The following is a 25,068-nucleotide window of genomic DNA, read 5'->3' as shown; positions in this document are numbered from 1 at the left end:
GTCCTCGCCGATACCCCAGGAGCAACAGTGTCCCTAATTTGCTGGGAAGTGGCGGTGCGGTCCCCTACGGCACTGCGTAGGATCCTGCGGTCTTGGCGTGCATCCGTGCGTCGCTGCGGTCCGGTCCCAGGTCGACGGGCACGTGCACCTTCCGCCGACCACTGGCGACAACATCGATGTACTGTGGAGACCTCGCTCCCCACGTGTTGAGCAATTCGGCGGTACGTCCACCCGGCCTCCCGCATGCCCAGTATACGCCCTCGCTCAAAGTCCGTCAACTGCACATACGGTTCACTTCCACGCTGTCGCGGCATGCTACCAGTGTTAAAGACTGCGATGGAGCTCCGTATGCCACGGCAAACTGGCTGACACTGACGGCGGCGGTGCACAAATGCTGCGCAGCTAGCGCCATTCGACGGCCAACACCGCGGTTCCTGGTGTGTCCGCTGTGCCGTGCGTGTGATCATTGCTTGTACAGCCCTCTCTCCGTGTCCGGAGCAAGTATGGTGGGTCTGACACACCGGTGTCAATGTGTTCTTTTTTCCATTTCCAGGAGTGTATATTATACACGAATATTATTGTTACAGTCCCAGAAACCCCAGTGGAACTCCATCTTTGGGATAGGTTTTAGGTCTCAGCGATGCATTCTTAATCTCATCTGTAATGTTTTCTTTATTTAAGGTAACAGAGACAGTCACATTGGGACATGAGAAAAAGACATTAACGTCACCCGCACGATGGCTTGGAAATAAGTCAATAGTGGCAGGTGAAAATTTCTGCCCGACCGTGTTTCTAACACCATTTCCCGCTTCACGTCATCGGTCGCCTTAACCACTTCGGCTACCCGAGCATGTTTCTCAGATTCCAAATTCCCAACCAGCCACATACTACATGTGTAGTGCCCCCTGCAAACATTTTCCTCATTACTCGCAGCATCTTGCACGATTCCCATCGGAAGAAGGACCTAGGATGAGTCAACACTGAAGATACCATGAAATGCTATTAAGATATTACTACTATGTTAAGTCCGAAAGAGCGGACTCACACATACAGAGTGTATCATAATTAATGGTGTAAACGCATACAGTTGAAAACACACGATACTAGAACAGGAAAGTCTCAGTAAACATACGGTCGAAAATGCACCTGTAAGAGCTAAGAGCAATTTTTCATCTGACTGTGAAACAAATCACTTCTATTGCAAGTTCTTTGCTTGCTTTCCATATTTTGTGAAGTGGTACCATGGGCCAAAATAATAAAAAACGTTCAGCAAAAGTGTACTCTAAAAGGCATACCTTAAAAGTTATGAGCACTTTATAATTGGAAGAGTGTTTTAAGTAATTCATTTTTAAGCACATGTTTACTGGACTTTGTTCCTTGTTTTGGTTCATACTACCAGTTACCAAAATATGGAAAGAAAGAACTTGCAGTAGCAGATATTTGTTTCACAGGATCGAAGCTGAAAAATTGCTTATAGCTCTTACAGTCTGCATTTTCGACCCTATGTTTACTGAGACTTTTTGGACCTAGTATCGTGTACTTTCAACTATATGCGATTACGCCATTAATTATAATGCAAATTGTACAATAGTAATACATATGCTTTGACGGAATTTAATCATCTGCGGAATGGATCCTAGGTCCGATCTCTTATGGGAATCATGTGAGATGATGCAAGTAATGAGGAAAATTGACAGGGGATGCTACCGAAGCAGTGAGAGGCAAGTTGCGGATTTGGAGTGGACGGAAACATGGTAGCAGAGCCAGAGAGGTTAAGCGGCCGCTCGCGTAAAGTGGGAAATCCTCGTTTAAGTCCACGTCTGGAGCAAATTTTGAGATGTAATTGAATTATTTCAGTGCCCTCACGTGGTTGATGTTAATACTACTTCATGTACATGCACGGCAGCAGTTTCGTGACTATTTGATGTCTGCTCTTTTGGACATATCCGTAAGAAAAAACACCCCGCAGGTACAATGAGGAGACAAAAGCGTGGGATAGCGATACGTACAGTTGCATATGGAAGTAGCATCGTGTACACAAGGCCTAAAAGGGCATTGTATTGGCGCAGCTGTTATTTGTACTCTGATTCATGTGAAAAAAATGTCTGACGTGATTATGAAATTAACAGATTTCGATCACCGGATTGTAGTTGGAGCCGGACCCATGGGACAGTCCGTTTCCGAAATCGTTAGAGAATTCAGTATTGTGATATTCTCGGTGTAAAGAGTGTGCGGAGAATACCAAATTTCAGCCATTACCTCTCACCACGGACAACACAGTGACCGACGGTCTTCACTTAACCACTGAGAGCAGCGGCGTTTGTGAGCTGTCACGGCTAACAGACAAGCAACACTGCATTAAATAAGCACAGAAATAGATGTGGGACGTACGATAAACGTATCCTTTGGGACAGTACGGCGACATTTGGGGTTAATGGGCTACGGCAGCAGACGACCGACGCGAGTGCCTTTGCTAAACAGTACATCGCCTGCAGCTGCTCGCCTGGGCTCTTGACAGTGTCGCTTGGACGCTACACGACTGGAAAAATTGTGGCTGATCAGAGGTGTCCTGTTTTGTTAGTTCTGTTTTAGGGTGCAAGAACAACTAGGGTCATACCCGCTCATCTCATATTTGTAGAACACGAAGACAAAAAGGAGAGTTAAAAATGACTTCACATTAATCCAATCGACGGAAGGGAAGACAGCTAAAAACACGTGGAAAAAGGTCTATAAAATACGCCATGGAGAAACGGAGGCTATGAACTAAAAATTAAATGGCCTTCGCCATATTGCTACGACAGATTGAAAGTAAAACGTGGTCGATAGCCCGCGCGTCGTTCGCTAAAACGGCCGATATCTCAGACGGCAAACATAAACAAGAATGTAAGTGGTTGAAAAAAGGCATTTCGGCGGCAAATTGCGGACCGCCAAATGTTGAGCGTAATGAGTAAAAAGTGGTGGGGGAGTACCACATAAATGGGGATGGCTACATAGAGTGCCCGATACGCAACCCAGCTAAAATGACCTCACGTCGAGGCGGCCGAGAGAAGGTCGTCAATGTCTCTCGCTGGGAGAGGCTTAATAACCCGGAGCTTGTTTCCATGAAGAGAGGACAGCGCCAAAGTGACAGACGGCAACACAGAGATCATCGGAGGGAATGTAAGAACAAGCGGGCCGAGGTACGGTGACTGCAGCCTTGGCAGCAGCGTCAGCAGCCTCGTTTGCTGTCTGCTGTCAGACCGACGTGACCAGGTGTCTTGAGCTCTTGAGAGATGACGTTAGGGTTCGACTCTGGCACATATCCCGCAAAGCCACAGAGTTAAGTTGGTTGGGGGAGTGAAGTGACCAAACTACGGAGTCATCAGTCCCTTTTCCTCATTCGAACAGGTCTCGAGATAAACAGTCCCAAGAGGAGCTGGGGAAAGTAAAAGGCCTAAAACTAACTTCTAATCACACTGAAAGATAAAGGGCAGGAGATAAAGGGGGAAACGTACACTAAAAGCAAAAACTAGTGGAAGGTATTAAAAGAATGTAGCAGACGGCCTGGGCTGGCTGTTCGAGCCAAGTTGTTGACAAGGCACTTTTCAAGCTGGTGGTGACTTCATAATGGTGTGGGCTGTGTGTACATGGAATATACTGTGTCCTCTTGTCCAAGTTAACTGGAAACGGCTACGTTTGGCTATTTTGATAATATCTGCAGCCATTCATTGGCTTCATGTTCCCAAACAATGATGTAATTTTTATTAATGACAATGCGCCATGTCATTGGGTCACAGTTGTTTGCGATTGGGTTTGAAGAACGTTCTGCACAACTCGAGCGAATGATTTGGCCACTCAGATTACCCGAGATGTATCCATTAGAACATTTATGGGATATGATTGATGTCAGTTTGCAAAACCCTGCACTGGCAACGTTTCCGCGATTATGGACGGATGCAGAGGCAGCGTAGCTCAATACATCTGCTGGGGACTTAACAGCGACTTGTTGAGTCTGTGCAACATCGAGTTACTTCAGTACGCCGAGCAAGAGTCCAGTATGATATTAGGAGTTACGCCATGACATATCAGTGTAGTAGTAACACGACTTGTCTTGTGTATGTAACCTGGGATGTCATCACATCACTATTGCCAGCCACAAATATACGAAGGTCCAAAAGAAATGCACACTATTCTTTTTAAAATCCAACAAGTTTGAAAGTTTTAGAGTGTGTAGATACATCCTTTAGGAACAATATTTTCATTTCTTCACATAATTTCCATCCCTCTCAACTGCTTTACGCCTTCTTGGAACCAGCGCCTGTATACTCGCACGGTAAAATTCTGGACCAACCTGTTGGAGCCACTGTTTGGCAGCGTGCACAAGGGAGTTATCTTCAAACCTTGTTCCACGAAGAGTCTTTCAGTTTCCCAAAGAGATGGTAATCCCATGGAGCCAGGTCAGGACTGTAATGGGGGTGTTTCAGTGTTGTCCATCCGAGTTTTGTGATCCTTCTATGGTTTATTAACTGACATGTGGACGTGCATTGTCGTGCAACAGCAAAACATTCTGCTTTTGCCGATGTGGTCGAACACTACTCAGTTGAGCTTGACGTTTCTTCAGTGTTGTCACATATGCATCAGAATTTATGATGGTTCCACTTTGCATGATGTCCGCAAGCAAGAGTCCTGAAATCGAAAAACACCGTAGTCATAACTTTTTCAGCAGAAGATGTGGTTTTGAATGTTTTTCTTGGGTGAATTTCCATGCTGCCACTCCACTGATTGTCTCTTCGTCTCTGGTGAAAAATGACGGAGCCATGTTTCATTAGCTGTCACAATTCTTGCAAGTAATTCATCTCCACCATTCTCATACTGTTCCGAGAGTTCGCTGTATACCATTTTTTTGTTTCTTTGTGAGCCACTGTCAACATCCTGGGAATCCACCTGGCACGAACCTTTTCTAACGCTAACACAGTATTCTGCAAACACTTTCTTCCCCTGTCCCAACGTAGCGTGACAATTCGTTCACTGTGATGCGTCTGTCAGGAGTCACCAATTCGTTAACTCTCTGCACATTGTCTGGAGTGGGCGCAGTACGAGGCCTGCCGCTGCGAGGACAATCCTCAATATTGCTGTGCCCACTTCGATCACGTAACCTGCTTGCCCACCGACTGACTAACTGTACTGCGATCGACAGCAGCATTTCCATACACCTTTTTCAACCTCATGTGGATGTTTCCCACTGTCTCTTTTTCACAGCTCAGAAATTCTATGACAGCACGTTGCTTCTGACGAACGTGATGTGTAGCAGCCATCTTTAAGACATGCTGTGACTGCGCCACTCACGGGAACAGGTTGAACTAAGTTTGAAAATAAGCGGGAAGGATGTATCTACACACTGTAAAACTTTCACACATGCAGAATGAAAACTGTATTTTTACAAAATTAGTGTGCATTTCTTTTGGAGTGACCCTCGTACTAACAGAAAACCAAGTGTTCAGCAGCGTCAGACTGATGTTGGCCTGGGCTGCCTCCTCTCACTTTGAATTCATTTCTTCGTGTTGACGTACTAATTTGGGAACATTACACAATGCTTGTGATTCACTACCGGTGGGAACAGATGATTGGTTACGTCATCTCTTCCTTACAATTCCATTTAGATTTAAAAGCATGTAGTTCATGTTTTATTCGCAATGCCAACTGTATGCTAGTTCTGTGGTGCTGTGTGAGCTGCAGGATCGTGTAGAAGGGGAGGTTTGTCACTGTTTACCTGGCAGTCATCCTGGCGGTGAGATTTCAATCGCAGCAGCATTTCTCCAGCCGAAATTCAAGAACTGCGGTAGAGTGATGCATTACAAGGCGCTGGGATGATTCCGTCGACATGACGCCATAGTTGCACAAGGGCATAGTGCCTGTGGATATGAGGCGCTACCGAGGTAAGTAGAGGCTGACAATACTTTAGTTTCGGCCGGGGCACATACTGATGGAAAAAACTGCAGCACTAAAAAGTAATGTAAAGAACTTTCGGGAACATACTTGTCTAGGTAAGATATTTAAGTGTTTAATATGGCAAGTAACAGGATATACAAGAGCGGCGTAAGCCATTGTAAATGTGAAATGCTGTTACATTAATAACCGGTGTAACTGGTGGAATGTTTAAATGGAAGCATGCATATGTGCATGCATTTGAAACGTCCCCTTAGAAAAATTTATACAAGACTGTGCCTAAACTGACACACAATATTTTTAGCGCAACGCAATCTGACTTCCAAAAATCCCTACGAAAGAATGGCCCTGACTAACATTAACCTATACGTTTCACAAATCACTTACCTCACAAAAATCTTCGTTACTCAAGCTACTGCAATACAGCGAGCGCCACTACTGCCAGCTAAATAAAAGATTCAAGCTACTGAAGGCACTAACTACTGATAGGCATAGTTAGCAAATGAAACATTTTAATACAGAACAAACAACGTATTTACCTTAATAGTCATAATATATATATCAGTTCGTGACACCAATTCTTACAAATTTCAAAACTCCGCCATCTCTTTCCCCACGTCCACCACTGCTGGCGGCTCACCTCCAACTGCGCAACGCTATGCGCTGTTAGCATCCAGCTGCCGCTGCCCAACACTACAATGGCAGACAACAATGCAAACCAGCCACAGACTGCACACGGCACAGCCAGTGATTTTCTACAGAGCGCTATGTGGCGCCGGCGTTACCAATAAAAAAACCTAAACAGCCTACTTACACATTGTGTCGTACAGGCGCCGGACGTCACTTTGTGGGATGGAGGCCCATGCCAGTTGCACTTGAAGGGTCGATACAGGGACGGTTAATGCTGGTTGTGGTTGACGGAGTTTTCGTCTGCTGTCCCATATGTGCTCGATTGGAAACATCTGGTAATCGAAGAGTCCAAGGCAACATTTCGACATTATACAGCTTGTCAATTACAACAGCGGTATGTGGGCGAGCGTTATCCTGTTGGAAAATACTCCCTGGAACGCTGTTCATGAGTGGCAGCTCAGTAGGTCGAATCACCACACTGCCGTACAAATTTGCAGTCAGGGTGCGTCAGGTAACAACGAGTGTGCTCTTGCTGTCATACGATATCGCACGCCAGACCATAGCTCTAGGTGTATGTCTAGCATTCAGACAGGTTGCTTGCAGACTAACAACTGGCCTCCCCCTAACCAACACAGGGCCATAACTGGCACCGAGGCAGAACCAGCTTTCATCGGAAAAAACAACTAACCTCCACACTACCCTCAAATAAGCTCTCGCTTGACACCTCTAACTTGGGGTCAGTCGAATGCAGGCCCCAGGTCATGTAGTTTCAAGATGCCCTTGAAAAAATGGATTTCTAACAGTCCGTTGTGTAACTGTGCTACCAAATGCTGCTCAAATTCCTGCTACAGACTCAGTGCGATGCGCATGAGTCAGACGCGAAACACTATGGTCTTTCCTCTCTGTAGTACTAAGTGGCGGTCTGGAGCCCTGTCTTCTGGCGACCGTACTGCCTCGTGAACACCACTGTCAGCAATCATGCACAGTGGCTACATTTCTGCCAGGTCTCTCCAGTATCTCAGAAAGAATATTCAGCTTCTCGCAGCCCTTTTACACGACCTCATTCAAACTCTGGGAGGTTGATAACTGCGTCTTTGTCACTTTAAAGGTCTTCTTGACTAACAACTCACCACGTCCAGTCTCGAAGGTAATTAACGCCCACGATCTTTACAGTGTATTTAAAGCGAACGTCTTTTGCATTCTGATAGTGGTGTAACTAGTGTTACCCTTATGCAAATGGCGCGAAACTTCAATAGATATCTCCTTTCAGATGGAGGAACACGCCTACCAAATTTTGTTTATGTCGCACAACAACTCCGCGTTGCGATTTTTTGTCGTCAGTGGACGTTTTTCAGAGAACGCCTTCTGGACGTAGAAAACAAGAAAACATTTATTTCGCTGAAAGGAAGCATGCTTGGAATGCTGGCTGGAAAGTTTCAGAGTGACAGCTTTCTATGTTGAATGAGAAGAAGACGCAAGTTTGAGCAATACTTAGTACTCTCTTGTGGGGCGGAAGGCGGCGGTCTGGCATCAAGCTTGGGTAAAGATTTTTTTTTTTGGGAGGGGAAGGGGCGGAATACAGCGGTAATTATAATACTGAGCTCTGGTGCGAAGAAACGGAGGAGTCTGTTCCTATTACATGGTAGGCTCTCACAGAAAGCAAAGACCCAAAACATCACTGAGTACTTTTCTTGGTCCGGACTTGCAACACTTCGGGTTACCAGTTACGGAGACGGAAATAAGGGACTGCTTGCCGTTCCAGAACTGATGCTTGGGGTCTGGGACTCATTTGCTTACGGCAACGCACACCTTGTAGCTGCCGTTTCCAGCACACAATTGATGAAAATTATCTGCGGCGCTGGGTTTCGGTCGGACCGTGCGTTGTATTCAATCTGAAATTGTCATTCCATATACGTAAATTTTCATCTTGCTCACTAGTGAGTCATTGGATAAAGTAGGGTCTCTGGGACTGTATGTAACATAGCTGTTAGTGTCGTGTAACCATTCACGTAACTAACCACTAATGGCAAATTCTGTGTGTCTTCCAAGTCCGTTAGCGTGTTATTCATTGGCTCACCTGTTATCGCCCTGATGTTTAACATTTATCTGTATTAAATGTTTATGTTTGGTATAATAATATTCGGTTAGATTTCTTGACATAAAAGTACTGTAGCTCCTTTATCTCATGTGAATATATTCAGAAGATAAATGCGTTTTCACTGGACCTTTAAGTATTTCAAATTTTATCCCATTTCGTATTAGGTGTTGTAAATGTGGAGATAGCTACACAATAACCCAGTGACTTGGGCCCTTGTTGATACAATTTAAATAGTTTTAATTAAAACAACTAGCATCTCCGTCGCGTGACAACTTTAATAATTAGTTGGGTCTATAGGAGCTGTCTGCCTCGCGTAGGGGATACTTTTTATTGAACTGTGGTCTGGAGCTCTGTTGGTATCTTTCAGTGTAAGCAGAGTCATTACCGTGGTGCAAAAGCCATAAATTCTTTCGCCACAAATCTTGTTGCTTTTTCTGTGGCTCCAAACCAACAGCACGAAATTTAAAGTAAAATTCCTTATTAATCGATCGTCGTTGTGGCAAAAACTGCTGATGCAGAATACCCTTATAACATCTAAAAAACACTGAGCGTAACTTTCACATTAGACAACACTTTTCGAGCTTTTTAATCTTGCAGTCCAGAATGCTTCCAGTGAGATAAAATAGTTATTTAGTTTCAACGTCATGTTAAGAGATTACGTTTCATCGCCTGTTAAGATACGTTTAAATTGTTCTGCATCATTGTTGCGGTCGCTCATGTTCTGTCGGAAATTCAATAATTTTGAAATTTGTTTAGCTGTGATGTCTTTCATACCTCAGACATCCGAAACTTTTATGGCCTGATACGCTAAAATTGACATTTGTAATTCGGATAACGTTTCTAATCCAATCGATTCTTCCATAACGTAATTGAGCATCCAGGACACTCTTCAACGGCTATGCGACTCTACCTTTATTTACTCAGACTTACCAAAGCAATATTCATCATATCTAAAACTTTACTGCACTTATTATTTATTGTAGCAATATTTAACACCAATTCTCTGATCCATTTTTATAAAAAAATTGCTGATTCTATCAGAACACATGTAACCGGTTTGACAACCAGTATTAAATATCCAGTAGACTGGCAATGTACATATATTTTGCAGACTTTATACCAACAAAACGAAAAACTGCTTGTATCTAATACAACACGCTAAATTATAGGTTTCCCGTTACCTTTTCAACAAACTTCGTGTCAGTTTATTATGAGAACAAAATGTGTACTCTTAGGACGCTAAACTCAAAATCATTTGAAAATAGCGTTGGTGTGTGATACTGCTCGTGGTGATCGAAAACAAGTGTCAATATTCTAGCAGGTGATTACTAAATTTGCCGGTCCTGCACCCTCATGTTGCTTCATACTGCACAAGGCATTCAAAAAAGTTACTTTTGCACTACACTTTTTTCTTTCAGAAAGGAAGGGAACCTAAGTTAAGTACACTAACGTACACACAGTTAATGGTAGGTTTTGCTAGTTGTACCATCATCCAAGTGGAAGTATGTTGTGTTTATCTGAACAGCTAAAATGAAACGGAGATTGGTGTTCGGCATATTGAGTTCACATTAATTCACTTTTGCTGATCAGCCTAAGTTATAGTTCGTACGGTATTTCGTTAGTAGTTTCTGCTTTTATATGTGAGCAATTTTTTTTTTTTATACGGGTATCATTAGATTAAGGAATAAGTGAAATCCAAACCACTAATGCTGTTGCCCTTCATGTTGAAAACGTTACCACGGAATTGCCATTTCACGCCAACCTTGGTCTCGCTTCATTTTTCCACCCGTGGAAATGTGGAACGGAAGAAGACACGCAGAACTGTAACGGAGGGAAATAATGATACTGTAATGTTAACTGCTGTTTCCATAAACCCCTACATATATTCCTCTTGACAATAGTTTTGGGATATTTTACAACACACTAGTTTTGTGAGAATATTACTCATTTTTCGATACATCATCAGGAACTTCATGGAGATTTACTGTTCTCAGAAGGATCAACCTACACGATTAATGGTGAGGTCAACGGCCAAACACTTATTACTGATGCCCGGCAAACCTGCTTTAAGTGCGTCAAGTTTAACATCTGGTGTGGAGTAATAGGTGGTAAACGTGTGTTTCATCATAGGTTTAGGGGCACGAACCTCTGAAAACTTTCTGTAACACGGAATACCAGTTTTGTTTCAAATCTTAGCCTTCGAGAGGTCCATTTGGCTTCGATTATCTGTGACAAGGTGACCGTACGAATTTCTCGTCACCAATTGGATTCATATTGACAGGATGTGTAGTACACGATTAGCATTTCAACATACATAAACCAGAAGGCAGAACTCTAAATCATTTTCGAGAAAATAGACTTTTAAACTTTTAGCCGTGCTTATGTACTTTGTGTGGTCATTTGTACTTACGGAGTCAGTAGCCCATCAAGTAAGCGCTTCGTTCCATAAGCACGAGATCTCGATCGAATCTTGCTGCTGGTACTTTTTTCCATTGATATGCAAATATCAACAGATTTATTATGACAAGATTATCAACATTAAATGATTCACCTACTATATCCATAATCTTTATCCTGAAGGAAAAGGAACTTTTGCTTAAGAAGGTTGGAAATAAAGATAAACGAGAATTTTCATTCAAATCAGTATAGCCATTTTATTTATACTGTTATGTCTGCAGGCGTTATGTGTAATCTATGGAGCACTTCACGAATCAGGATGATACTGATCTCAAAACATGGAAAACAATTCTACATTACATCTACATCCGTACTCCGCAAGCCACCTGATGGTGTGTGGCGAAGGGTACCCTGAGTACCTCTATCGGTTCTCCCTTCTATTCCAGTCTCGTATTGTTCGTGGAAAGAAGGATTGTCGGTATGATTCTGTGTGGGCTCTAATCTCTCTGATTTTATCCTCATGGTCTCTTCGCGAGATATACGTAGGAGGGAGCAATATACTGCTTGACACTTCGGTGAAGATATGTTCTCGAAACTTTAACAAAAGCCCGTACCGAGTTACTGAGCGTCTCTCCTGCAGAGTCTTCCACTGGAGTTTATCATCTCCGTAACGCTTTCGAAATTACTAAATGATCCTGTAACGAAGCGCGCTGCTCTCCGATGGATTTTCTCTATCTGTTCTATCAACCCTATCTGGTACAGATCTCACGAACAAGCGTACTGCAACCTACTTGCTTTGTTTTCGGATTGCATTTCCTTAGGATTCTTCCAATGAATCCCAGTCTGGCATTTGCTTTACCGACGATCAACATTATATGATGATTCCATTTTAAATCACTCCTAATGCGTACTCCCAGATAATTTATGGAATTAACTGCTTCCAGTTGCTGATCTGCTATATTGTAGCATTGAGATTCAATTGCCATTCCCTGCACCTTGCGTCAATTCGCTGCAGATCCTCCATTTCAGAACAATTTTCCATTGTTACAACCTCTCGATACACCACAGCATCATCTGCAAAAAGCCTCAGTGAACTTCCGATGTCGTCCACAAGGTCATTTATGAATATTGTGAATAGCAACTGTGTTATGACACACCCCTGCGGCACACCCGAAATCACTCTCACTTCGGAAGACTTCTCTCCATTGAGAATGACATGCTGCGTTCTGTTATCTAGGAACTCCTCAATCCAATCACACAATTGGTCTGATAGTCCATATGCTCTTACTTTGTTTATTAAACGACTGTGGGGAACTGTATCAAACGCCTTGCGGAAGTCAAGAAACACGGCATCTACCTGGGAACCCGTGTCTATGGCCCTCTGATTCTCGTGGACGAATAGCGCGAGCTGGGTTTCACACGACCGTCTTTTTCGAAACCCATGCTGATTCCTACAGAGTAGATTTCTAGTCTTCAGAAAAGTCATTATCCTCGAACATAATTCTTCAACTGATTGACGTTAGAGATATAGGGCTATAGTTCTGCACATCTGTTCGACGTCCCTTCTTGAAAACGGGGATGACCTGACCACTTTTCCAATCTTTTGGAACGCTACGCTCCTCTGGAGACTTACGGTACACCGATACAAGTAGGGGGGGGGGGGGGGGGGGGGCGGCAAGTTCCTTCGCGTACTTTGTGTAAAACCGAATTGAAAATCCCATCAGGTCCAGCGGCCTTTCCTCTTTTGAGCTATTTTAATTGTTTCTCTATCCCTCTGTCGTCTATTTAGATATCTACCATTTTGTCGTCTGTGCGACAATCTAGAGAAGGAACTACACCGCAGCCTTCCTCTGTGAAACTGCTTTGGAAAAAGACATTTAGTATTTCGGCCTCAGAGTGTCTGTACATTTTGTTTTGATCCACCTTCCGCATTGACATAAGACCAAAATTTCTTAGGATTTTCTGCCAAGTCAGTACGTAGAACTTTATTTTCGAATTCATTGAACGCCTCTGGCATAGCCCTCGTCACACTACATTTCGGTTCGCGTAATTTTTGTTTGTCTGCAAGGTTTTGGCTATGTTTATGTTTGCTGTGAAGTTCCCTTTGCTTCCGCATCAGTTTTGTAACTCTGTTGTTTTACCACGGTGGCTCTTTTCCATCTCTTACGAGCTTGCTTGGCACATACTCATCTAACGCATATTGTACCATGGTTTTGAACTTTGTCCACTGGTCTTCAACACTATCTGTACTTGAGACAAAACTTTTGTGTTGAGCCGTCAGGTCCTCTGTAATCTGCTTTTTGTCACTTTTGCTAAACAGAAAAATCTTCCTACCTTTTTTAATATTTTTATTTACGGATGAAATCATCGATGCAGTAACCGCTTTATGATCGCTGATTCCCTGTTCTGCGTTAATTGTTTCAAATAGTTCGGGGCTGTGTCACCAGAAGGTCTAATATGTTATCGCCACGAGTCGGTTTTCTGTTTAACTGCTCAAGGTAGTTTTCAGGTAAAGCGCTTAAAATAATTTCACTGGATTCTTTGTCCCTGCCACCCATTATTAACATTTGAGTCTCCCAGTCTATATCTGGCAAATTAAAATCTCCACCCAGAACTATAACATGGTGGGGAAATCTACTCTAAATATTTTCCAAATTATCCTTCAGGTGTTCAGCCACAACAGCTGCTGAGCCAGGGGGCCTATAGAGACATCCAATTACCATGTCTGAGCCTGCTTTAACAGTGACCTTCAACAAATTATTTCACATTTGGGATCTCCGTCAATTTCCTTCGATACTATTGCACTTCTTATCGCTATAAACACGCTTCCCCCTTCACTGTCCAGCCAGTCTCTGGGGTATACATTCCAATCTGGGTTTAGGATTTCATTACTGTTTACGTCTGGTTTCAGCCAACTTTTTATCCCTATGGGCGTTGTGGCTGTTTATTAATTAGAGCAGTTCTGGGACCTTTCTACAGACGTTCCTGCAGTTTACTATTAGCACATTAATATTGTTATTCCCTGTTTATTTTGCCTACTCCTACCTTCTCCCGTCTCAGGAGGCGTCTTGTCGGGCCTAGGGAGGGAATTCTCTAACCTAAAAAACCCCAATGTGCACTCCACATGTGCTCCACTACCCTTGTAGCCGCTTCCGGCGTGTAGTTCACGCCTGACCTATTCAGGGGGATCCTACATTTCTCCACCCAATAGCGGAGGTAGAGAAATTTGCACCCCAGATCTCCGCAGAATCGTCTGAGCCTCTGGTTTAAGCCTTCCACTCGGCTCCAAACCAGAGGACCGCGATCTGTTCTGGGAACGATACTACAAATAGTTAGCTCTGATTCCACCCCGTGAGCGAGGCTTTCCGCCTTCACCAATTCCACCAACCGCCTGCACGAACTGAGGATGACCTCTGAATCCAGACGGCAGGAGTCATTGGTGCCGACACGAGCAACAATTTGCAGTCTGGTGCACCCAGTGCTCTCTATCGCCGCCGGCAGGGCTCCCTCCACATCTCGGATAAGACCCCCCCCCCCCCCCCCTTGGTAAGCAGACAGAGTGAACACTGGCCTCCTTCCCAGACCTTTCCGCTATTTCCCTAAGGGGCTCCATCACCCGCCTAACGTTGGAGCTCCCAATAACCAATAAACCCCTCCCCCCGTGTGCCTGCTCGGACCTTGCTGAAGAAGCGGCCACATGTCCACTCACAGGCAGAGCGGGCGATGCCACACGGCCAGCCTCCACATTTACCCTCCGCCTCGTGCGCCGCTGAACCCGCCACTCCCCTTGGGGAGAGGGTGGCCAAACCGCGCCCGCTATCCGCCAAGATGTCTCGATAACGGGGACACTGGGTGAGGCATGTTAACACCTGGGGTGCACCATGCGACGCACCAGACTCCTCACTGCCGCTACACTCAGAGGCAGCAGCCTGAAGACGGCTGACCGCGGCCATCAACGAGTTCAGCTGTTCGCGAACAGTGGCCAGCTCCTCCTGCGTCCGTACACAGCACTCACACATCTTATCAATCCTAAGAAATCAACTTATTGTAGAGAGTTAATCAACTTTTAACTAGACTGCTAATTCACTAAAGGCGGCTGATTGTTGACTAAACTGTGGTTGCTAGCCACTTCTTGTAGAAAACCATGAAAATAGCACTACCTGTCTCTGGACTGTATTGAAAAACACTAGCACTACTGGCACTATGGCTGACTAAAGGGACTCTCCCTGACTGTATTCAAAACAAACACGAAATCTATGGAACACTATTACTAGCACTCGACAATTAAGCTTCCTAAAAGCAAAAACACACGGAAGAAGTGACAAGGAAGAAAAATACAGTTAATACTTTAATTAAGGTAGCTCGCTGCACAGCAGACGTGAAGCAGACGCAGTTACGACGACATGCAGCGCTTAAGAGTGAATGCCGGCCTTTTGCAAGTGCATTTTTTTCAGTGTGTATGTTGCAAAACGAATTTTGTTACATTCACAAACATTTCTCGGTCATTATACAATTTCGCCACGCACAACTAATATCGAAGCGTATCATCGAATCTTTTTGCATACAACTGATAGTGTGGGAGTGATTAAATTTTCATGCAGTCTTCTCCAGGAGACACTCCATACTCTTCGATGACGCGCTGTTCCCCTGCCTGAAAATTAGTATCTCAAGCCCGCACAAGCGAAATACGTTCTGGAGGAATTACTTTAACACTGCACGTTGCCAGATCCTCTCCATCTTGGAAGGTTTCGTCCTACAAGCCACGGTTCGTATACCTCCTCCCCCTGAATCGAGGATCGAAAGAATTTTTTTTTTGTTCTTGTCACGTAAGAAAATTGTGTAATGCTGTTTTTAATTTGCCGGACTTTTAAGATGTAAAGTTACACACCCTTAATTCAGACGTTCCAGTGGTCTCTAAAGAGTTTCCTAGTGATGTAAAGTATAAAAACAACAAATGAATCATTGAAAGTTGATAATTTGCACTCACAATAAATCGGTTGTTAGAGTTATCAGTGAATGGAAAAAAAGTAATGGCAGCAAGATTCGATCCAGAGATCTCATGCTTGTGATACTAAGGCGTGTACTCATTAGGTCGCAGGTTCTGAACACAAACGGCGTACACAATACGTAAGCAAGCATAAAATTTTCGAAGTCTATATTCTCGAAAACGGTCGAGACTTGCGTCTTCCTGTTTACATTTGTAGAAATGCTGGTTGTGCCCTACACACCCTGTCAGTGGGCAGTCTTTGAGAGACTTCGTACAGTTTCCTTGGTAGAACTTCGCCCATTAAAAGTGAGAACGGTATTACAGCGTAATTTTAATGATCACCACGTCAAATAAACTGTTGTTGTTGTTGTTGTGGTCTTCAGTCCAGAGACTGGGTTGATGCAGCTCTCCATGCCAATCTGTCCTGTGCAAGCTCCTTCATCTCCCAGTACCTACTGCAACCTACATCCTTCTGAATCTGCTTAGTGTATTCATCTCTTTGTCTCCCTCTACGATTTTTACCCTTCACGCTGCCCTCCAATGCTAAATTTGTGATCCCTTCATGCCTCAGGACATGTCCTACCAACCTATCCCTTCTTCTAGTCAAGTTGTGCCACAAACTTCTCTTTTACCCAATCCTATTCAGTACCTCCTTATTAGTTACGTAATCAACCCACCTAATCTTCAAAATTCTTCTGTAGCACTACATTTCGAAAGCTTCTATTCTCTTCTTGTCCAAACTATTTATCGTCCATGTTTCACTTCCATATATGGCTACACTCCATACAAATACTTTCAGAAACGACTTCCTAACAAATCTATACTCGATGTTAACAAATTTCTCTTCTTCAGAAACGCTTTCCTTGCCATTGCCAGTCTTACATTTTATATCCTCTCTATTTCGACCATCATCAGTGATTTTGCTCCCCAATACATTGAATAACATCGGGGAGAGGCTACAACCCTGTCTCACTCCCTTCCCAACCACTGCTTCCCCTTCATTTCGATTGACTCACCACTGCCATCTGGATTCACTACAAATTGTAAATAGCCTTTCGCTCCCTGTATTTTACCCCTGCCACATTTAGAATTTGAAAGAGTATTCCAGTCAACATTGTCAAAAGCTTTCTCTAAGTCTACAAATGCTAGAAACGTAAGTTTGCCTTTCCTTAATCTAGCTTCGAAGATAAGTCGTAGGGGCAGTATTGCCTCACGTGTTCCAATATTTATACGGAATCCAAACTGATCTTCCCCGAGGTCGGCTTCTACCAGTTTTTCCATTCGTCTGTAAATAATTCGTGTTAGTATTTTGCAGCTGTGACTTATTAAACTAATAGTTCGGTAATTTTCACATCTGTCAACACCTGCTTTCTTTGGGATTGGAATTATTACATTCTTCTTGAAGTCTGAGGGTATTTCACCTGTCTCCTGCATCTTGCTCACCAGATGGTAGAGTTTTGTCCGGACTGGCTCTCCCAAGGCCGTCAGTAGTTCGAATGGAATGTTGTCTACTCCTGGGGTCTTGTTTCGACTCAGGTCTTTCAGTGCTCTGTCAAACTCTTCACGCAGTATTGTATCTCTCATTTCATCTTCATCTACATCCTCTTCGATTTCCATAATATTGTCCTCAAGTACATCGCCCTTGTATAGACCCTCTATATACTCCTTCCACCTTTCTGCTTTCCCCTCTTTGCTTAGAACTTGGTTTCCATCTGAGGTCTTGATATTCATACAAGATATAGTACAAGAAATTAGATCCTGCCTCGTCGAATTGGCTGTGGAGTCTTAAAAGAGGAAATTTACATCATGAAATGCCAAAGACTCAGAGTTCATGGAACATATTACGAACAAGGGCGAGGAAATATTATTGCGTAGTCATAACACCTTCACAAGAGGGTTCAGACATACGAAGGTGTAACACTGAAGTCATTTTCGACCTGTAACAGCGCAGTTTATTTTTAATAATTATTACAGTTTTAGTAAAAAATGAGAAATTTATAAAACATACAAATGAATAACGTTATGGCAAAACGTTATTTCTCGTAGATTATGGAGTTTAGAGACTCCAATTTTAAGAAAATACTGCAAAATCTGTCGCCTTGTACTCACACTACCGTTATTTTCCAATGTTACTTTTTTCTGTCACTTCCTGCTAGTTGTTTTCCGCCATTACCTCTACTTCATACCTTGATTGTGTCTATCGTTCCTCGCACGCATCCACTGCACTGGTTAATTACTTTGACGTTCACATGCTCCATTAAATTCGTTGAACCCTTCTGAAAATTCATGTCCCTTGGTAAATCAGAACAGCAGATCTCTACTGCATTCCTGTTTATGAATGACACATTGTAAGTCTTCTAGCAAGTACCAGGTCCCAGAATAGATTTTACCCACTCCCACTTATTCATTTAGAAACCTATCTGTTCTACCTACTCTCACCTCTCTCACCCATTCTGCTCTGTATCACTCCATCAGCCGCCCCATCCTCTTTCCCACTGCACCAACAAGGCCACATAATGCTGTCGACAGTTTTATATTACCGTTTTCCCTTGCAGCTGGGGCAGTTTTGTTGACCAAACTTAAAACTCAGGATGCAGAGTGATGGAAAGCAAATAAAATGTAAAAATGAAGCCTTGTCGAGACACACACACACACACACACACACACACACACACACACACACACACACACACACACTCTCTCTCTCTCTCTCTCTCTCTCTCTCTCTCTCTCTCTCTCTCTCAGTTTATCTGCAAAAGCAGTAGCTTACAAACCCTTCGTTATACAAATTCTCTAGTGATTCTCGCGTGTCTGGGGTCCTTTCTAGGTATAACTAATGGAAGACAGAAGCTGAAATCTAAAGAAAAATCAGTGGCAGATTTCATAAACACACAGGTCCTCTGTTCTTAGAGTGCAACTTGCATGACCAGTATCATGCTGAATGACAATGACTAAAAAATTAGAAAAAATCCGAGCTCAGATGGTGGCTTGGTAATTTTCTTTTCTGCAAACAGAACAAAACAGCAAAGAAGAGGGCAGGTAATAGTGGTATACCTGGTTTAACTGCAGCGTTTGATACCACTTTACCAGCTTCCAGCAGAGCCGTCACCTTTAAGTCTGACCTAAACCTCTAATCACACCATGGGTCAGTCCATCACCACCATTTATATTCCAAGAACTAATGCATTCGTGAAATAAATATTGTCAGTGTTGTGTACACTTCGTTTGCGCACATATTACCTTACACGCCACATTATTAAATTACGTGGTGGAGATGACATAGTATCAGTAGATCCACTTAACGCACAAAATATTATCCACTACACATGTAATGAAGAGGGAAATTAGTGTTTCACTTTACGTTGACATCAAGATCATTAGTGACTGCGCACAAGCTCGGATTAGGGAAGGACAGAAGGAATCGGCCATGCTCTTTCTAAGGAACCTTCCTTAAATTTGTCTGAAGCGATTTAGAGAAATTACGGAAAACTTTAATCCAGATGGCCGGATGTGGGTTTGAACCATTGCCCTCCCGATTGCGGGTCCAGTGTGCTAATAACTGCGCCACCTCGCTCTCTGACCCATATTGAAGTGACTGAGTATATATGAGTAACAAAGCAGTAATTGGGATAAATATTAGCAAAACTCGTACAAAATATGGGGTAAGGAGAAATATGGCCAGAACTTTGTTCTGGCACCCAAAAGAAATGAGCTGAATAAATGAGATCAGAGTAAGTGCTTCATTTTTTGGGTTCTCTCAGTTTAGTATTTTTGTATGTTATTGTATTTCATGGACTGGGAATCCCTTTGTCTACTCGAAAATTCACCTCACTCATCAGGGACCCAACGTCTGCTGCTCTAGTTTTTCCTATCATTAATATCTGGTATTATTGTGACATGGTGGTTCAATGGGTGAATGTCGTACAACAGATCGAAACGTGTGAGCTCCAATGCCTAGACGATCCCAGCATTTTTTTCCTCCTTCCTCATCTTTGAACACTGGTGGTGGTGGTGGTGGTGGTGGTGGTGGTGGTGGTGGTCTGCAAAATGCCAAGTTTCAAGGCAGTTCAGAGTCCACGTTAAATTGTCTCTGTGATTAAGTTCAGTGTTCGCCCCCAAGGTGAGGGCACACCACCTCTAATTGAACCACGAAAAACAGCCTTTCGGTTGGCAGTTTTATCTTTTTTTAGTATTACATAATAATATTATACAATCACGCTAAACTGCAGATATTGGCTTCACGGAACCCGGGTTTTACATCAGTGGCCATAAACTAACAAATACTGTTAGTCATAACAAATAATGTTTCTATATCCCACTGATGTGTTGGCTGGTTATTTTCTTTTCTACGGAAACTCTTAACACAGGTATGACGGGCAGGACCACCTCTCTGTATCAGTTCTACTGAGAAGAGATTAGATACCAATTCGTTCCGCTCTCTTCGCCCCCCCCCCCCTTTCTTCATTTCAACGCATTAACCAACGCACCAACTTGCTCGGTGCCATAAACTAAGGAGGAATATAAGCAGTGGACGGAAATCTGTCACCCAGTATCAAGAGAGGCTAAGTCTATTTTAATCCCACAGTGAGGTATGATTGGTGTTTTCTGGCACCCATAGAATACTTTTGACATTGCATGGAGGGGAAAAAAACTTAAATACTATGCCATATTTCTGAGTATTTTAACTACCAATATCAGTTTGCTCTGACCCATAGCCTCACCAAAATAGTGGACATAAAATGCTAATATGTGCTCGATGTGGGTAAAACGCACGTTATAACAGGAGTCTTAATTATAATGATTGCATCTACATTTGTTGGTTTTTGCAGTTAAAATTGGACATCTTTGAACCTAACCTAAGCCTCGGGCTGCACTGCAGATTAATTTCCCACCACAATTAAGTTTGCTCGCAGACATTAGTTGGTTCTCTTAATGGATAAGGCAGATTGAAGGCTTATCACGAATGGGATGTGGGTAGCCAATTATACTGCTCGTTCGCAATTTCCTTCGCTTCATAAATGATTTCAGCAAACTGTTTAGTTTTTGCAATTAAAATGAACTGTAAAGTCCCATCCTAACTATCACCTCGGAAATAGTAAAATATTCCGAAAAAACAGCGAAAATTTGTTATAATCAAGATTATGAATTTCATTCCTACTCGTTTTACTCTCTGCCATCTAAGCTGTGTTATTAGGTCCAAACTTTACAACCACCTCAAATTGTGACATTCGGAAAAATAGTCAAATATCCGTCACAACCGAGATTATGAATTTTATGAGTTATTCTCACTGGCTACCGTACATTCAGACGATTGTCTACGATTATCGATGACGAACTATCGACTGCAGCACGCAACCGAAGTGCCAGGCGTACCGTTAAGTGCGTTTTATCCAAACAAACATCGGTAGCGTTTTATTGCACTATGTTTGTGCATGTATTACGTCACACGCCAAATCAGAACGTCACTGGTCAAAGCCAACTTCCATTATCGGTATTTTCAGCCCACATCCGTTGCCTTCCTGCTACCTTTGAAAAGAGCGGTCCCCGAGTTTTAGGGGAACCTACAGGTTAACGCTGACTTCGAACCACGGTAGAACTTCGCATTTTTCACATACACAAACCATTGTCAGAGTTTGTAAAAGCGGTAAGTGGCAAAAAATATTTGTCTACTGAAACATGAACCTCTGAATTTTTAATTAATGTCCCCTTAGGCAAGGAACAAAAGATATGTATATGTTACACTGAAAATTAAAATGTACTGAAGAAAATTTTGTCCTAACTTTTGTACGCTTTGTGATTCTTCAGTGGAGACAGGAGCGAGGGACAGATGAGGTTCGTCGACGGGGAATTCATAGACTTAATTCTACATGTAAAGTGAAATAGTAAAATTAATAAATATCTTGGTTTGCTGTAGTTGCAGCGTCATTTGCCAACAGTAGATGTGGATGTTAAAATATATACAGGTAAAGGTTTACATTTCAGTCAATTTCAGTACAATGACTATTTCGTAGATGGCGAACCCTCAACGCTATGACAGTCTGCAAATGTTATGACAGACACACAAAATGGGCTCTGTGCTTCGACGTTTGAACTTTAGTAGACACCCGTTGTAGTTCCGGAGAGGGGATGCTTGCGTATCATTAGCAATGACGTAACCGGTCGTGGCAGCGCTCTCACGCCGCGGTGGCCGCTATAGCAAACGCGGCAGTGTGGCTGGCGCTCCTGTGTTTTTAAGTGGGGCCGACCAAATGGTGGCCGATGCCGTAATTTCAAACCCCAATATTTTCATAGGGTTCCTTTAGGTGCATGATCTTTTAGTACAGCAGTGAAAAACATTCTTTTTGTCAAAGAAATACAATCTCAATGTCATAGGTTGCCACTTGGGCCACTGTTTTATACCATACTGGAAATTAAACTTCAGTTAATTTGATCAAAACTTCTTGCCACCTTATATCTAACTGCAGGGGTAGTATTCGTGATTACTAACTGCTGTGGCAGAATTGAAGGACCAAGTTTGATTAAGTTGTTTTTTCTTACTTCACCTACGTGTTGCATTTTGCTGCTTAAATGCTTTGTTTTTTGGAGCTACAGTTCCATTTTCAAGGATTATATCTACGTTTCTTAATTCAGTTTGTCACCACATAGTTGCTACTTTTACGAGAAAAGCGTCTCAATCGAAACTACCGCGCAAATTTACTATTTTAGTGGTTTACTCCCACTTGGTCACAAAATGGAAAGTGAGTTATAGCTCCGAAAGTCGTTAGACAATAAAATATTACTGGTGACTACGTTCTTCAGACAAATTTCCTAACCTAGTAGCTACGACCACAGACATACCATGACAATGCACTGAAGCTAAGAGCCATATTGCACTGTTTGGGAACTTTGATTAATCTTGAATCAAAGCTAGGTCAATGGTCTTTTGTGAGCGATGTAAATATACAACTAATCATTCAAGATTTTTATAACTGTTGTAAGAGATTGAGAGTTCTTTTACCGTGTAATACGAGCCTTAAAAGGGCCTGCACATATTCAGTATTTATTGACAATATGAATTTTCCCAAAATTAATAACACAGGAGCGACGTCAGTTTATAATTATTTATGAAATTCATGAATTATATGGGACCACCCCAACAGAAAATGTACCGCAATTTTGTTAGCTACAGCTGGCAGTAAATAATACGAAAAGAAAAAGACGAAATGGGCGTGAGAACGGCTCAAACGTGTGACTTGTCGCATGTTAGTTTAGTGGCTTAAATCAAAACCAGGGACCTGAAAAATTTCAAACTATTTCCAGATGCGTTCTGCATTTCACAATAAGTTAAATGGGGATACGACAACATTCTACTTGGGACTATGAGTGGAATGTCTGTGGGACAGGAAGAACATGCGAATGCTTTAAGTTTATTGGAGTAATACTAATAAACAATTCGAGAAACTTATCGAAACCTGTGGAACAATTACGGGTGTCTCCCAAGGAAGTAATCAGGCGGTTAACGTAAAACAATGTACGTTTAAGTATTTGGTTGGACTGATTTGCACATCGTACACTTCTCTACTAGTCATTCCAAAATCAACATCTCTATGTAAAAGGTTTATTCCAAACTACTGCGCAATTAAAAAATAATAAAGGAAGCAATGCCATGTTGTATCCTCCAGTGACCATCATGAATTGGAACAGTCTTTTCTCCGGGTCTATTAAAACTGTTTGATGTTAAGAAAAACTACTTAAAAAACAATCTGTGGTATGATGTGCTCACCAACGATCGGAAAACAAACCGCAAACTAACGTCGCGTCACCGGTTCATACTGTCAACTTTTTTATACTCTACCTCACACTCAGCATATTTTCACAATACTGAACATTTTTCGGCCCATCAGCACTGCTGATTGTTTGATATTGACAATACTTCAATAACCACCCTCAGATGTTCAGTATACTGGTAGTCTGACACTGTTATTGAACGTGTGAGGTTCCCCTTTATTTTAATATCTAGACTCGATTGTGAGTACCGGTATAGCTTTATAATTAGCCTTTCTTGTTTGTTAGGGAGTGAATAAGTTGTTTTGTACAGTTCTCTTAAGGCAGGCGTTACTTGTAACTATTATGCGTTACTGTTCTACACACTATCAGCTTAACAAACGGCGGGAATGACACGTCGCGACTGCTTACCATATTGCTGGACGTCCGTTGATCAGTTTGCTTCCTCCTGGCCCAGCACCGCACTCTCGTTACTGCCTGTCCACGGTGTTGCGGGACCCTGTCCTGGCACACACGTAAACAGAACGCCAGTTGTTTGCCTTCTTTGATTACGAAGATATACCTATCTGAATAAAATATAATGTATCTGACTTTTGTGAGATGTGATGACTATACTATGGCCACTGTGTTCTTTGACACGGGTGTTAGAATATTTACCCGACAAGATGAAATGAAGCTCCACGCCCCTTGCATTTCACCACACAAATCATGGAACAACAATCTCTACTCAACGTACTCCACAAGTCAATACGCGGCGCATGGCTGAGCGTACCTTGTACCAGTGCTGGACATTCCTGTTTCTGCTGTTACTCTCGCAAATGAAACGAGGGAAAACAGCTGTCCATGTGCTTTTGAACGAGCCTGAATTCTCTTGCATTCGCCGTGCTTAAGCGGCATATATGAAGGTTGCAGTAGGAATGTTCTGCCGTCAATCGCAAATGCGAGTTTTTTTTTTTCTCTTATGTTCAAATGGTTCAAATGGTTCTAAGCACTATGGGATTTAACATCTGAGGTCATCAATCGCCTCGACTTAGAACTACTTAAACCTAACTAACCTAAGGACATCACCCACATCCATGCCCGAGGCACGATTCGAACCTGCGACCGTAGCAGAAGCGCAGTTCCGGACTGAAGCGCCTAGAACCGCTCGGCCACAGTGGCCGGATTTTTTTAAGTTGACTGTAGACATTATTTATTTTAGTATTGCAATTTCAGTCTCTGGGTCATTTTTGAGTGATAGTGCAAAAGATTTTGCGGCAGTTCATAT

General features: G+C 42.8%; 1 protein-coding gene across 1 annotated transcript in view; it reads right to left on the bottom strand.

Annotated features, from left to right (window-relative positions):
• Positions 1-24,509, bottom strand: part of LOC126278562 (mucin-5AC-like) — a 68,224-nt gene extending 43,715 nt beyond the window's left edge. Inside the window, exons 1-2 of the mRNA XM_049978756.1 lie at positions 24,459-24,509; positions 24,213-24,305 (exon numbers count right to left, since the gene is read on the bottom strand). Of these exons, the coding sequence (XP_049834713.1) occupies positions 24,213-24,305; positions 24,459-24,494 (129 nt within the window). The 5' untranslated portion in view covers positions 24,495-24,509. The remainder of the gene's footprint in view (positions 1-24,212; positions 24,306-24,458) is intronic.
• Between the last annotated feature and the right edge of the window lie 559 nt (positions 24,510-25,068).

This window comes from Schistocerca gregaria, chromosome 6 (assembly GCF_023897955.1).
Source record: "Schistocerca gregaria isolate iqSchGreg1 chromosome 6, iqSchGreg1.2, whole genome shotgun sequence".
Taxonomy (NCBI): domain Eukaryota; kingdom Metazoa; phylum Arthropoda; class Insecta; order Orthoptera; family Acrididae; genus Schistocerca; species Schistocerca gregaria.
Note: the sequence above shows the minus strand (reverse complement) of the source record. Positions and strands in the feature narration are given on the sequence as shown.